The sequence below is a fragment of the Chinchilla lanigera genome, unplaced genomic scaffold (assembly GCF_000276665.1).
Source record: "Chinchilla lanigera isolate Chin_1 unplaced genomic scaffold, ChiLan1.0 scaffold00039, whole genome shotgun sequence".
In the NCBI taxonomy this organism is placed as follows: Eukaryota; Metazoa; Chordata; class Mammalia; order Rodentia; family Chinchillidae; genus Chinchilla; species Chinchilla lanigera.
Genome location: NW_004955440.1, coordinates 19,823,716 through 19,838,127, shown reverse-complemented (window position 1 = coordinate 19,838,127; position 14,412 = coordinate 19,823,716). Strand labels below are relative to the sequence as shown.

The 14,412-nt window shown below is 33.8% G+C and overlaps 1 protein-coding gene across 1 annotated transcript in view; it reads right to left on the bottom strand.

Annotated features, from left to right (window-relative positions):
* Positions 1-1,170: 1,170 nt before the first annotated feature.
* The window catches only part of Kcnj3 (potassium channel, inwardly rectifying subfamily J, member 3), a gene marked incomplete at its 5' end in the record, with an annotated part of 120,877 nt that continues 107,635 nt past the window's right edge, over positions 1,171-14,412 (bottom strand). Inside the window, 1 exon segment of the mRNA XM_005390821.2 lies at positions 1,171-5,277. Within this exon segment, the coding sequence (XP_005390878.1) occupies positions 4,691-5,277 (587 nt within the window). The 3' untranslated portion in view covers positions 1,171-4,690.

Sequence of the window (14,412 nt, the reverse complement as noted above, 5' to 3'; positions counted from 1 at the left end):
GAAGTAAACTCTTGAATTTTTGCTAGTGTTTTTTTAACCTTCCCACTATCTCTGTGGACCAAAGTTTCTACCTTCCTCTGTATCACCTTAAGCTTCTACTTACTTCACTTTTCCTTTAAGCGTCACACAGTCCTTAGCACAAGTACAGCTCTCTGTTCCTAGTGCTTCCACCCTCCAGGCCTCCAAATTACACAAGGAAAAACGCAAACCTTATTGCACAAAACCTCCTGCAGGTTTGAAACCACTGAGCACAGTCATTCAATATTTATTTTCAAGCATCCAAATTATATGGGATATTAAATTGTTTTTTAAAATATTCTCTATGGACTTTGTACGGATGCAGACTATACCTCGGTATTGGATTTAATTTAAAAAACCAGTAAGGAGCCTCTCTGAGAAAGCGTTTCTTCAGCTGTAAAAGGAGGATAGCTTCTGTCCTGTGGAGTTGTTCCAAGGATTCGGATAATGTAAGCAGTCACCATTCAAGTAGACCGACACAGTCAGTGCCAGGAAAGGACAACTGCAGTACGAACGTGAGTCTTCATCAGCAACGAGGCTGCAGCGGGTCCTCACTGACTTGTGCTCTTTAGCATGCACCGGTCATAAACAGCGTGGACATTGTGAAATAGCCATGAATTCGCGAAACTACAAGGAAAAACATCCAAATTTGGAAAAAAGAAGCCAACAGTTCCACTTAGTGATGAGGACTAGTCTCTCTGAACCCAACTAAGCTACAAGAGACGGCAAGTTCGCATTTCAAGTCAGCTCTGTACCGACCTGGGGAATGGGGTACACATCACAGAACTAAGCCTGAAAGCACACTTCTCTACATGAAGCACTGTCCGGTGAAGCAACTGAGTACCTTGGTAAAGAATGATTACACATTTTAACAGATTAGAAAAATATGCTTACAGAGATGCTTACAAAGCTTCCACCAAGAAATGCAAGTCCCAGGTCATCACATTATTAAGTTCTGGTTTCATCTTGCTGAAGTATCTCAGCAATAAGAAGCAAAAATAAAAGGAACCCTCAAGGAATAACTTGCAGTGCACTGAATCACCCTCTCTCAGTAGTTTAGTGTCTTAGGATAAATGAAAGGAAGCAAAGAATGTGAACAATTGGTTGTAGAAAAGGGGAAAAATGATAAGCACACTTTAAAAATAAACCCAATCATGTTTCAAAAGTTTAATATAGATTTTTATAAAACTGAACTTGCAGTGCTGAATATGAGTTTATATTTTGTAACTTAAATAATCTGGTACATTTCAATAATTATATACTGCATGCCAGAAAGTACAATTAGTTTGGTACTAATTTGAATATGTACAATGTAATTCAAGCGTAAATTCTGAAGTTGAGTTCATAGACATGCTGACCCTCTTCATAGTAAGGACTGGCCAAAGGTTTCAAAATATGCATAAAATGTAAGTTAACTTCTCCATGACCTCAGTCTCCCACCAATAGAAACAATACATTATGTGAAACCGTCCTGTCAAGACAAAAAGAAAGGCTTTCAAATGCCAAGACAATTGAATACTTTTCCTAGTATTTAAATCTATAGGTAGATGAATTTAAAACAGCATATGAATTTTTTCAGAAACAATTAATGATAAAATATTCTTATTTTTCATTTGGTATATATTTACAAAGTGTACTCCCATATTGCTGAAAAGAATAAATATTTAAATTGAAGATAAACATTATCAAAATAATTATATTTCTTTTATTTACAATATTTTGATAAATAGAATGAAATGTTTTACTGTAACAAGAGCTATCTCATGAAAATATTATAAAAAGGGTCTATTTTCCAGTTGCTAAGTAGAATTACACAGTTTGATGAGCACATTATGGTTTCTTTTTCACAAGCCATAACACTGGTGGACTAAAAATTATCTTGACTTAAATTGACTTCTACTCTCTGTGATGTAAGCTCTTACAACATCCTGAAAGGAAAATACTGACGTTTATTTTTTATTCATTCAGTGAAATGTGTAACTTCACTGCTGGGACAGGTCATATACAGACTAAACAAATGTTACACAAAATCACTTCAATAAGAAATCCTTCAGGCTGAAATATATGAATCAGGTGATTTAGCCTGGAATTATCTGTGTCAAAAAAATCAGCAAAGGAAGAAGAAAAGCAATTCTTTATTTTTATCCAAATATATCATACTTTATAATTTAGTTAGTCTGAACATAAACTTTACCATATATCATCCAAACCAAGACAATATAATAGTGAAAGGAGTGCTACTAATTACACAAGTACAACAGACATAAACTGGAATTTTCCTGGGTGGAGTGAAACCTAGGGGTTAAACTGCAATTACATGCAGAAATCATACCTTTCCCACACATATGTGGAAAAAGATAAAACAATAATCATTCACTTGCATTAATTAATTTTGGCAAAAGTAGCTCTTTTCATTTTCATGTCTCTGTTCAAATATTGCCCACTTCCTTTAGGTAGTTACCTCTTCTAAAATAATTGATCCTTATTCTACATTTCCTATTATGTTCCCTTCTTTTCATTTAACTGATATTTTGACTGTCTGATTGCGTGTCTTGTGTTTGGTCTGTCTCTTCCCTACTCTCCCACTGGTATGCACTGTCCATGAAGAATTAGCTCCTGGGAACTGGTCATGCTCAAATCTCCAGGAACTGAATAATGCCTAGGACATAGAAGGCATGCAAAGATTTTGTTGAATGAATGAATACATTCAGAGAGTTTGGTTTTGGTTCTTCTTTTTGATACCAAGAACAATTTGCAATGACTCTCCAAAGTGAATTATGGCTCTGCTTAGTCTTAAGGTGTTGGACTAAATGATCTATGCAGTTTCTTCCACTGCTAATACATACACCATGCCCTTCGTCCCTCTTTCTCTATTTCCTACAACCAGGAAATAAGAAAACTTGATCAAGGGATAGGACAACCACTCTATTCACAGTGGATGAATGCTCAAGGTCGATCATTTTGCCAGTAATAATTCCCTGGTATATGTTTGCACCTACAGAATTTGGTTGATACAGAGGTAGCCAGAAGATATTATTATAGTTAATGATGGAATTGTTGATGTAATAATTTGCCAATAATAAAATTATTATTAGGTTGCTAAAAATAGGAAATGATGGTACCCAAAACCATCCATTAGTGGTGTATATATCAGTGAGAACTGGATTAATTCTGGACAGACTTACATTGCAATGCCCAAAGAAGTTCCACATGAAAAGTTATAGTATGTTGATGAGAAGCCCTTCTACATTTTCATGAAAGTCTCTGCATTCCAAAACTTTTTCTACTGGCCAACAGTTTTGGTTCCTACTAGTGAGTTATGAATATTATTAGATAGTGAGCTTAGAAAAATCAGTGTTCAACAAAAATTGTTTAATATATTTTCAACTCATTTCATTTTAATTTCTCTCAGGTCTGTTGAAACATTCCTCCTTAACTGTGAATGACAGGCCTTGGATGGAATCCCCAGGTGAAGAAAAAGTCTATCCTCTTACAACAAATGCCATAAACAAGAGAACAGCATAAAAAAGACTCAAGTAGACATACATATTTTGAGCATAAGTATTTATCATCCGCTTCATTGTATTGTCATGTGTCTTTAACGATATATTTTGGTTTTTTAATGAACAAAAGTATCAGAAGAAGAGTAAATATGTTTCCAATTGATTCAGTTTGAAGTAGAGGCCATTAACTACGCAATTTCACAGATTCTGGTATATTCAAATATAACCTGGCTACTTGCTTTCAGAATAATTGAATATTTGTTCAGAGCACATATTTGTGTTAGGTCATTTCATAACATTTTTAGAGATTTTAAGTAGTCCAGGAATGGGCACATTCTTAAATTAATCAACATTTATTTATCTCCAGTTCTAGCAATTTTGAAAAATCATGAGAAATTTGAATGGTATATCATGTACTGGAGTGTTCAAAAATTAACAATCTAAATACATGATTATAGTTTTGGAAGGCCACAAATAGCATAAACTTGTATGACTTTCTCATGATAAAGTACAATTAAAAACCCCCTATGACCTTAAACAGCAAAAAACATTAAATCAGATTTTAAAATGACAAATAATTTAAGGCTAAAATATTTGGTATCAATAATTAATGCCAGTAGCCTTTCTAGTCTAATAAAGTAAACATGCACAAGAACTACAGTTTTGAACAAAACATCACAATTGTATCAGATATATATGTATGTGCATGTATATAGAAGTGTGTGTGTGTGTGTGTGTGTGTGTGTGTGTGTGTGTAGTTTTATCACCCTGAAAGCTATCCACTCATGTTTGGCTTAATACATGTTTTAGAAATGATAGGGAGAGTACCTCTCCTTTAAATATATATTTATATATATATATATTTCCAGAATGTACAATATAAATATGCCATATATAAACCATGCCATAAAACTAAATGCAAAATTTGCACATTATTGCATGCTTGATGTGATAATACATGCCCAGTAATAACTTCCTCATGATGTCCTCCCTTCTTAGCTGTTCTTTTCTGCACAGTTGCAATACTTGGGGATGGAGAGTTCTCAAATACAATTATGGAACTGGGGGAAATGAAACTTCCAAACTTTTGCAGGGAGGATTATCTCATCAGCCAAATATTGGACTATACCTAAATCAAAACATTAAATAATGCCTAAGGAGGTGTTTGGTTATGTGAAGCGGTCAGAGTTCATTTTTCTTAATTTGGCTGGAAGATTCCCTTCCATCCTGGCTGCTCCTCCAGCCATCTTTTGAAGCTTTGGTGGCAAATCAGCCACAGACTGACTCATGGGATCAGATAACATCTTGGTGGTTTTAGATACCAGTTTTTCTTCTGAGTTTCCAGGAACTGAACTTATTCGTTGAAGTTTCATAGGCAAATCTCCCAAGCTGTAGGCTTTTTCTGAAGTTGTAGAACTCATCCTCAAGAGTTTTTTGGGAAAGTCTTCTCTTCCAGTAATTTTCTGAAGCTTTGATGGAAGTTTTGTACTAATGTCGTCTAGTCCATCTAAGCACTCCACAGAATTGTGCCTTTCTTTGCTATTAGTTATGGCTGGCGCTATTAAAGGGGATGACATGAGAAGCATTTCTTCTTGCTCTTTCACACTGTAAGGTGGGGTGGGGACTTCAAATGTTGCATGGAACTGAGAGTAATCAACTTTAAAGAATCCTTCTTCTAAAGAAATTACAGGGAAAAAACGATGACCCCAAAGGACTTCATCTTCAGTGTATGATGTTCGAGCTTGACAAGTCATCCCTAAAGGCAGAAAAAAAAAGCCTTGATACATTATGCTTAGTTCAAGCACATATAAAGAGAGGTTAATAATTCATTTTGCTCACTTATTTACCTGAGTAGACTAGATGATAGGATAGGAATTGCACTATACATTAACAACTTTGCTACATGTATTTCCTTCTAATGATAAAGAAGGTACTCACACTGGCCGTGCTGCAAGTTTAGTACATCACAATATCATTCATTGTTGTTTAGTCACAAACCAAGAGAACTCTGAACAGATTAATTTCAGAATGTATATGTTTCTATAAGGAGCTAGATGAACAAATTATGCAATCATTTTCTATCCTTTAAGAAGCAATGTGATATACAAAATAAACTACTAAATCCACACTTTCCCACTCAGTAAACTTAAGGAACATATTTGAGAATTATTTCCCTCATATTAGAGCATAGAAAACAACACTTATGTCTTTCTGTGAGCACGAATAAAATGACACGTACAGAGCAGTAAAGTTTATCACGTAACATCTGCACATAGTTGGCTCCTCATAAATGAGAGATCACTTTTCTATTACACAGTGAAAACTTACAATGAAAGACAAAAGAACCAAAATAACTCTCCTAAATTAATAAAAACTAAAGATATTTCTATATTGAACAATGAAAAGTCACAATGCTTATTCTGCTCTTGTGGACCTATAAAGCCAGAATTAGCTTTTGCTCAAGTTTTAATAATCTATAATGCTAAAATCAGTAATCTGGGCCAGTTGATATGCTCCAGGAAATTATGGAATTGGGTTCTGGATACCAATTGTGATTTGCTATATTTATTATGTAGTTTGAATATCATTTGCATTATGGTGCTCTGATTCACATATTTTTATTCTCTTCAAAAATCCCTTTCTTAGGCTGAGTTATTATCAAATCAGTTACCTCTGAACACTCACTTTTGGAAAGAGTGAAAGTATGTAGATTAAAGCCATGTATCAAATTTCAGTCTTACAATAGATTATATACATTTCTGAATGTAGTAATATTCACCTCTCCTCTTCCCTTTATTATCAGACTTCTATCAAATGCCATTAAGATATAAAATGATAGATGCACTAAAAATCATTCTTTTAATAATTAAGTGCAATTTAAACAGGAAATGACAGTCTCTTGCTTCATTCATTTCAATTGCCCTGTCACATAAGCGATTTCTATTGTTTTAAGATGAGAATACTTTGAATAAAGAAATATTCTGTTTTCCTTCCTAAATAGTAATCACAAATACAATATTTACAATCAGAATAAAATGCATAATTAAGATTATAAAGATTTTTAAATTTAACTTGACCACAGGTTTAAGTTTAATAAAGTTTTCACTTTATTAAATCTCTCCAAAATCCGGTCTAATGAATATTACCAGTTATATATTACACAAGGATTAGTTATTACATGACATGTTTTAGGTTAAAAACATATATAGAAAATAAAAGCCTGTCATTTGACAAGGACTAAACTAGGTACTCAAACTCTAATTTATTCTAATCCTTGATAAAGTCTTTTAGAGAAGACATGTAAGAATTTCATTGCTCAGAGGGATTAAATCACTGTACCTTCTTGGGTGCAGATTTACTAAACTGTAGAGAAAATGTATTAGCATCATTCTAATTCCTGTTTGTGTATGGGGGATTTACTTTGCATGATGCCTATAATCTTTTATTTAAAAACCCATTTCCAATTTATCACTATAACTATCATGGAGCAAATATGACTGTGACCAAATATCACTATTCTTAATAAATGCTAAGTCACGAAAAGTTACAGAAACATTCACATATGAAGAAAAATAAACTACCTACAAAGTTATTTGTAAATTTTATGAACACGCACACAGCACCAGTAAGTAGTTTCAATTTTCTAGCCTCTGACTAAATATTGCAAAAGAAATAATTGTAAGTCACCACTTCATCAGAAAAGATTAAACATCTCTTTCTTCAGTTTTTAACAAAACTTCTGATAGAAGAATGAACCAAGAGAACAAATACATCTTGGACTTATCCGTTAAGATATGAAATAATAAAATAAATAATCTGAAGTATCATTAAACTTGTATCTAAGAGCAACCACTCTCTATAAATTCATAAATTCTGTATATATCATAATTTCAATTTAAGGAAAAAGATCAGAAACATACTTCTCTCATTGAGTGGAAGTATTATCCTTACAATGTTATTGTAATTTTTAAAAAAGTCTTATTCCACTAAAAATTTAAGGGACAAAAACTTATTCCATAAAATTGTATAAGCAAGGTGGACTGACGCGCTGGCCCACACTCAGCGTAGCCTAGCGCTTCCATTCCACACATCGGCTTGTCTTTCGATAGATACAAGAATGTTGCAGGTGAACTGAATTCAGTTCATGAACTCTGCTCCACTGTTTCCAACAGCTGCGTAAATATTGAAACAAAATCTGAGCACACCATCGTAACCTGTGGTTTTGATTCGTTTGTTCAGTTGTTGTTGGGGAAACACTGATAAACATAGCCTTCATGACAGGAGGGTGCTGTCCCTTCGCTTGCCTTTCGTGTCTCTCCACGGCACTTCCCCACCCAGCACAGGATAAGGTTTAGAGGAAGAGCCTCAGTGCAAAAGATATTAATTGTGTGATATTTGCTGTGTAACAGCATCTGGTCTTGTGTGCGTGTGTGTGTGTGTGTGTGTGTGTGTGTCTTTTGGTTATATTGTTTTTTAGCCACAACATACTCATCTTATGTGGATGATCCATGAGCCATTTCTGGCTAAAGGAGACAATGAATAATAATTGAGGTAGAGTTATTTTAAAAATTTAATTAATATAACAACTCTTTTCGCTACTTTTACTAAAAACACTTTCCATTCTGTTATTGAATGAGCATTAAATTTGGATGAAGGGAGGAACTCAGTGTGGTGCAAAGCAAAACTGAGAAAGAAAAATGTCAGAAATAAAGAGGCTAGATTGCATCACCTCATTCAAATAGACATACTGCCACTGGAATACAGCACGTTTAATAATAATTTATACTGTTTTTAATTTGTGAATCAATGCATGGAATATATTTTCTCCACAAAATGTTTTTTATCTAAAGACTCAGAAGTCCCAGCTATTTCCAGTAGCAGCATCTGCTGCTTTGCCAGTTTCCACAGTGATGAGCTCATGTTGATTTTCACATTTGTTCCAGTCTGGAATCTGGTTAAAACATGCAAACAGTCATCTTGTGAGCAAAGAGGGCAGTCACATAGTCCTGTTTCTAGAGTGTTATTCACCTACCTTTCTTCAAACTGAATAATAGTTTCAGGTACAAATTTAAGTATGACCTATCTAAAAATAATTTGGATTCAAGAAACAACTGTAAGATAAAGCATTCTATACAGAAGAATGCTATGACACTTTCATATTCTTAGAAAACATAATTATATCTACTTTGAAGCATCCCAATTAAAATTTATATTTTATTTTTTGAATACCAGTTTTGGATAGCTTTTGCAAAAAAGAAGTGAGCTCTCAATTACATCTTATCTTAGCTCATCATCTTAACTGCAGATTGGCAATGAGAGAAATTTTTATGTTTTCCAATTTATAAAGCTTTGACATTGTTATTCATTTATTGACTTCAAATTATTAAAAACAACACAGGTAAAATTAGATTTTAAACCAAAACAATGACCATGCTTTGGAAATGTCTTCTATTTGTGTACCTATATTCGATTGAAACTGTGAAAGGAACAGCAGAAAAACAAACAAAGGTTAAAGCTCTTGAAAACTTTCTTGGTATCATTAAGGTACTCCCATAAATTATTTTAATCACTTGTTGCAAGTCTTCTTAATATAGCCCATGTTCTTTTGGTCTCCCCTGCCATTAAGTATACTTAGGTTTAAAATGTTAAAAAACTCTAAAAATTGGGAATATGAATAATTTTACTATTTTTCTATCTTTTAAAATCTTTTGAATAAGTGTATTCTGACAATTTTTTAAAAAGAATTGCTAATATCCAGGGATTTTAAAATTTAATTTCACCTACTAATGTGGGCAAATTACTAACATATAAAAATTCCCACAAATATTAATCTGTCCATTATCACTAAACTTCAAGAGGACCAAAGATAAGTAATCACCAGACAAAAGTGGGGACAGTGGTCTGTTTTTCTTTTTTTTTTTTTTTTTAACTGTGCATAAACTCTGGGCGTTGAACATGACACATAAGCACTCAACCACTGAGCTACAACTTCATCTCTCCCCTTTTCTGCAACTGAGTCTTGCTAAGTTAAAAAAACTGACCTCAAAGTTGAGATCTTTCTGCCAAAGCCTCTGGAGTACCCAGGATACAGCCACACACTACCGTGTCCCGTTGATGTAGCAGTCACTCTTAATCACTGTTTAAATACAAACCATAATTCTGTGCCTGAACTTTCAAACTCCCAATAAATGTATAAAAGAGGGTATTATGAATGCTAATTGATAAAAGAGAAGTCAGTGCAGGAGAGCTGCAGCTAATTTTAATAATCTATTTAGTAGTGAAAGTAGTAATTAAATTCATATATTTTTCAAATATATAAGGCAGTTACCTCATATATACCAGTTTGCTGTGGAAAAAAGAAAAGTTAATTTCATGTAGTGGGATACAATCCTTATCTTTCTTTTCCTTCAAAATCATACACTGACATTTTACTAACAGTATTTATAAAATTTTAATGTGAACATCTGAATGCCTGTTTTACACTGTAGATGTTGTAGCACCCTAAGTACCTTAATAATTAAAGGCTTGATTCCCCAAAGGTTAAATTTAGACTTTATTTCTTCCATTTTCCCTTTACTTAGTGTTAGTATTAGGGTTCTCTTGGTCTTTTCCATGGCTGCTGATAATCATATGGGAAATGCAGGCATTAGGCCTTGGCAATGCAGTACATCATGATAGTAAAGAGTAGGAACAGAATTTTGACTTTTAAGTTAGTGTTCTTTCCCTAACTGTTGAAAAGGGCAAATCTCCTTCAGTTAAGCCATGATCCCGGCAACAGTAACATACGCGTGGGATTTGGGTCAATTATCTATCTAAGCTCTTCCTAGATGTTGCCTTTAATCCTCATGGCACTTTGAGAAAGTTGCCATTACCTACTTCCCATATTTAGAAGGGGGAGTGGAGTAACAGAACAGCTACCAAGTGGAATGGTCTCATAGCGCTACAGCCTGAATTCAAGAAATCTGGCTTGAAGATTCATACTTTGAATCCCTATATTATACTGTTTCTGTATTAGGTTGCATTGTGTAGTCAGGAGTAAGAGTTTAGCATTAGAAATATATTACCAAATGTTTAACCGAATATGTCTATTTTGGCATAGAAGAGTGTCAAACATGATTTTGTGGTTGCAAGACCCAACTTGCTGTAATAAGGACAAAAATAAGAAATAACAAAAGTGAACATTCTTACAGAGTGAACACCAGAAACGCTTTTTACTGCCCCGTAGAGTAAGAAATATTCTGGCAGAAAACCCTAGGGTCATGTCTGCCTACCACTTATCTTATTTACTGAACTTTGAGAAAGTTTCTTTGCATCTTTAAATCTCAGTTTTCCTATTGATTAAAATTAAGATAATAATAGTATGTATGTCCTAGGATAATTAAGAGAGCTTTATGAAACATTGTTTGCAATATGAGGCACTGTCTGAATAACTATCACCTATTATATTTACTGTAGCTAATAAAACATAGGAAATCAAAATATCATAAACCTTTAAAAGTTAAGATAATGAATGAATGATGTTTTCATTAGCCTGAAAAAATCTGTTTGCTTATGTTCCCCTCGCTATTGGTTAAAACTCTTAATTATTAACAATAAAGGAATAGTGACAACATTAATTACATAGTGAATACTTAAGCATGTATAGAACATTATGCTGTACAAACTTTACATGTTTATGTCAGTAACCATCTTTGCTACACTATGAATCAGATTCTATTACTTCCATACTTCAGGGAGAATAGTAGATTTTGGAAAATTCATGTAAGAGAAAGTAAGCAGCTGATTTATACCCAAAACTCATACTAAAATTCCTACTAACATTTAAATATAAGCTTTGAATGAATAACTTTTATACCTCATGATTTCTTTAATTATAGGGTGCTAAAATCTTATCCGAGAACTAAAAAAATTATATAAATATGCATGTATATTTGAAATGAATAGGAAAATTGTTCATTTCTAACGTGGGACACATAGTTTTCAGTTTTCTTCCTAAGCAAACAGTATCTTTAGGTTTTGCCCCACTGATTTCAATCAAGGAGTTGGACATAACAGTCACTGCTGATATACTAATGTCTAACGGAAGCAGGACATTTTTCCCTGGAGGGCATTTGCTTAGAGCACAAAGCATAGATCTGAACACCAAACTTATTTAATGTCAATTACTGATTCCAAGTTCAAATACTTATTAATGTGTGACCTTGAGAAAATTATTTAATCACTTCAAACTGCAATTTTATTACCTATAAATTGAGGCCTATCCTGATGATTCCTTGTAGATGTTGTGAGGACTGAATGAAGTAATTGCATACATAATAAATGCTGGTCATTTTCTCCCAGAAAAGTTCCTAAATTGTGTGCACAATGAATGCTGGTCATCTTCTCCCAGAAAAGTCCCTAACTATAGGGCACTACATGACTGTATGTTTTATTTTTCACACACACACCCACACAAACACACAAAACGTTAATGGATTTAACCAAATGACACATTGTCTTCCTTATACCTACTTTATATATTTTTTATTCAAATTAGTAGTTGATTTTATATAACTGATCAGCTAATAACTTAGCATGCAGAGCATGTTACCTACAAAAAACCAGATTTCTAGTTCACCTTATTCTAAAGATTATTGAATAAGGTCTATAGCTGTTTCTTCTAAAGTATTTCCCAAATTTTACTCATCCCCCAATTATAGTAATTTTGAGAATCACTTGACATTCTCTGACTGTCTTCCTTATTGCATTACAGTGAGCTGAACCCAAATTTAAACTATAACTTTCTGAAGAAGCTTATGATTTTTAAAATCTTGTTTATAAAACATAAATACACTGTGTACTCCAAAGTTTAATAACATTAGGGTTACTACTGGCATAAGGCTCTATTTGAACACCGGTTGCAAAGCCATTAAGAATACATAAATTGCTTCCAGAAACTGCAGTTTTCAAATAGATGGAATCCCTTTAAAGCTCAACATGTTTTGCACAGCCAGACTTTCAGAAAAAAGCTTCTGGCAGGAATTCAACTCAATACTGTCCTCTGTTATTTACAAGTACTTGATTTTACAACGTATTCTCAGATGTCATTTTGCCATTATTGCTCAATCCAGGTCAAAGAATTTTTTAAAAGTAAAAGTAGCAAGAAGAAAGGCCTATCTATATTTGTTAGAAAATTAAACTTTAAAGAGAAACTTAGTAACCGATATTTCAAAATCAAACTTCAGTTTCTGAGTTCCCAGAACAAAAGAAAAGATAGGTTTTTAATAATAACCAGCAGTACAGATTGTTAAGCTTCCAAAACAGGATGTAAGTACAGATGTTGGGGGTCAGTGGCAGGTATACAATATGGCGCAGAGTTCATACTAAAAATATGTTTAAGGCAGAGTACCATCAGGTGGACTTATGGGAAGTTGGAATGTAGATGTACACTGTTTATTACCACTTAGATCGTGGATGAGTTATTTAAATGATCTGAACCTTAATTGCTATAATGTACTATAAATGATAAAGCATGATAAGCCAAATGTGGTGCACATACCTGTACCCCACCACTTGTGAGGCTGAGGTAGGGGGATCATCATGATTTCAAAGATAGTGGGGCTGTATAGTGAGTCCAAGGCCAGCCTAAACTACTTGAAGAGACCTTGTCTCACAAAAAAGGATAATAATATCTAATTCATAAGATTATGAACATAAATGCTGAAACCTATTTATGGACCCATCATAGTAGCTGGTAAGTTATAAAGTTTGGGTCATTGGTGACTATTATCAATTATTATTTTGGGGTTCCAATTAATTAAAAGATGACTTGGGATAGGTTTTAAATAATTCTTTAGTGAGCATCTCTTTTCTCAGATCCATTAACGGCAAATGAGATAGTTTTCCCTTTTACTCTCTGGCCAGTTGCTATAGACCATGTGGTCTATCGTCATCCAGAGTGTGAGAAGGTGTGTATTGTTACACACCATATGAACTGAGTCACACCTAATTACTCTCTGGCCAGTTGCTATAGACCATGTAGTCTATCGTCATCTAGAGTGTGAGAAAGTGTGTATTGTTACACACCTTATGAACTGAGTCAAACCTAATGTCACTATGAACCTGGCCTTCAGTGAACAAATATAATTTAATTTTAGGCAAGAACTATCACGCACAAATACAAGTAATTTCTCAACTAGGCTGCTACAGCCCTGCCTCCGGGTCTCCTTGTCACTTGTGAGAATGTGAAAGACTTTGCCGAATTCACTTTCGGCTGACACTCACTGCCTTGACCTGCACTGAAAATATTCCATTCTCGTCACCTGTTTTCTTCTTTCCTCCTCATCACACCTATTAAAATATGTTTCCTGGCATGGTCAATTATAGAATCAAAACTAAAGTCACCTAATTCCATTCATACAACGGGGTTTTTCCTCGTTACAAGGTATGGTTTTAGTTTCCAAAACACCTTAATTGCATAAGCATAGTGTAATCCAGTTACTGTTAGGGGAGGCCCCATATTATGAGACTGAGAACAGAAAGGATTATCTTTCAAAAAGAAAATGTAGTAAATTTCTAGTTTAAGGAACGACAAGTGCAGCATCTGTTCGGAGATGCTGGCATGCAGTTGTATTGGTTGATATTACCAATACTCATAAAGAAGTAAAAGCTTTTAGAAATATTTTCTGAAGCAGTAACATGCATGTCATCTTTTTCTAAATGTTACATACAAATTATAATGCTTAGATTAATCTCCATTTTAATGATATTCTTAAAACCCTGCTTCACAAAGTCACACACAATAATGTGACACTGACATAAAATAATAAAAAATAAATAAAATTATTGTCTACCGTGACTTCCTACTTCCTTTAAAGTCTAGTTTTTAGTTACAATTACAATCTCTTCAAAA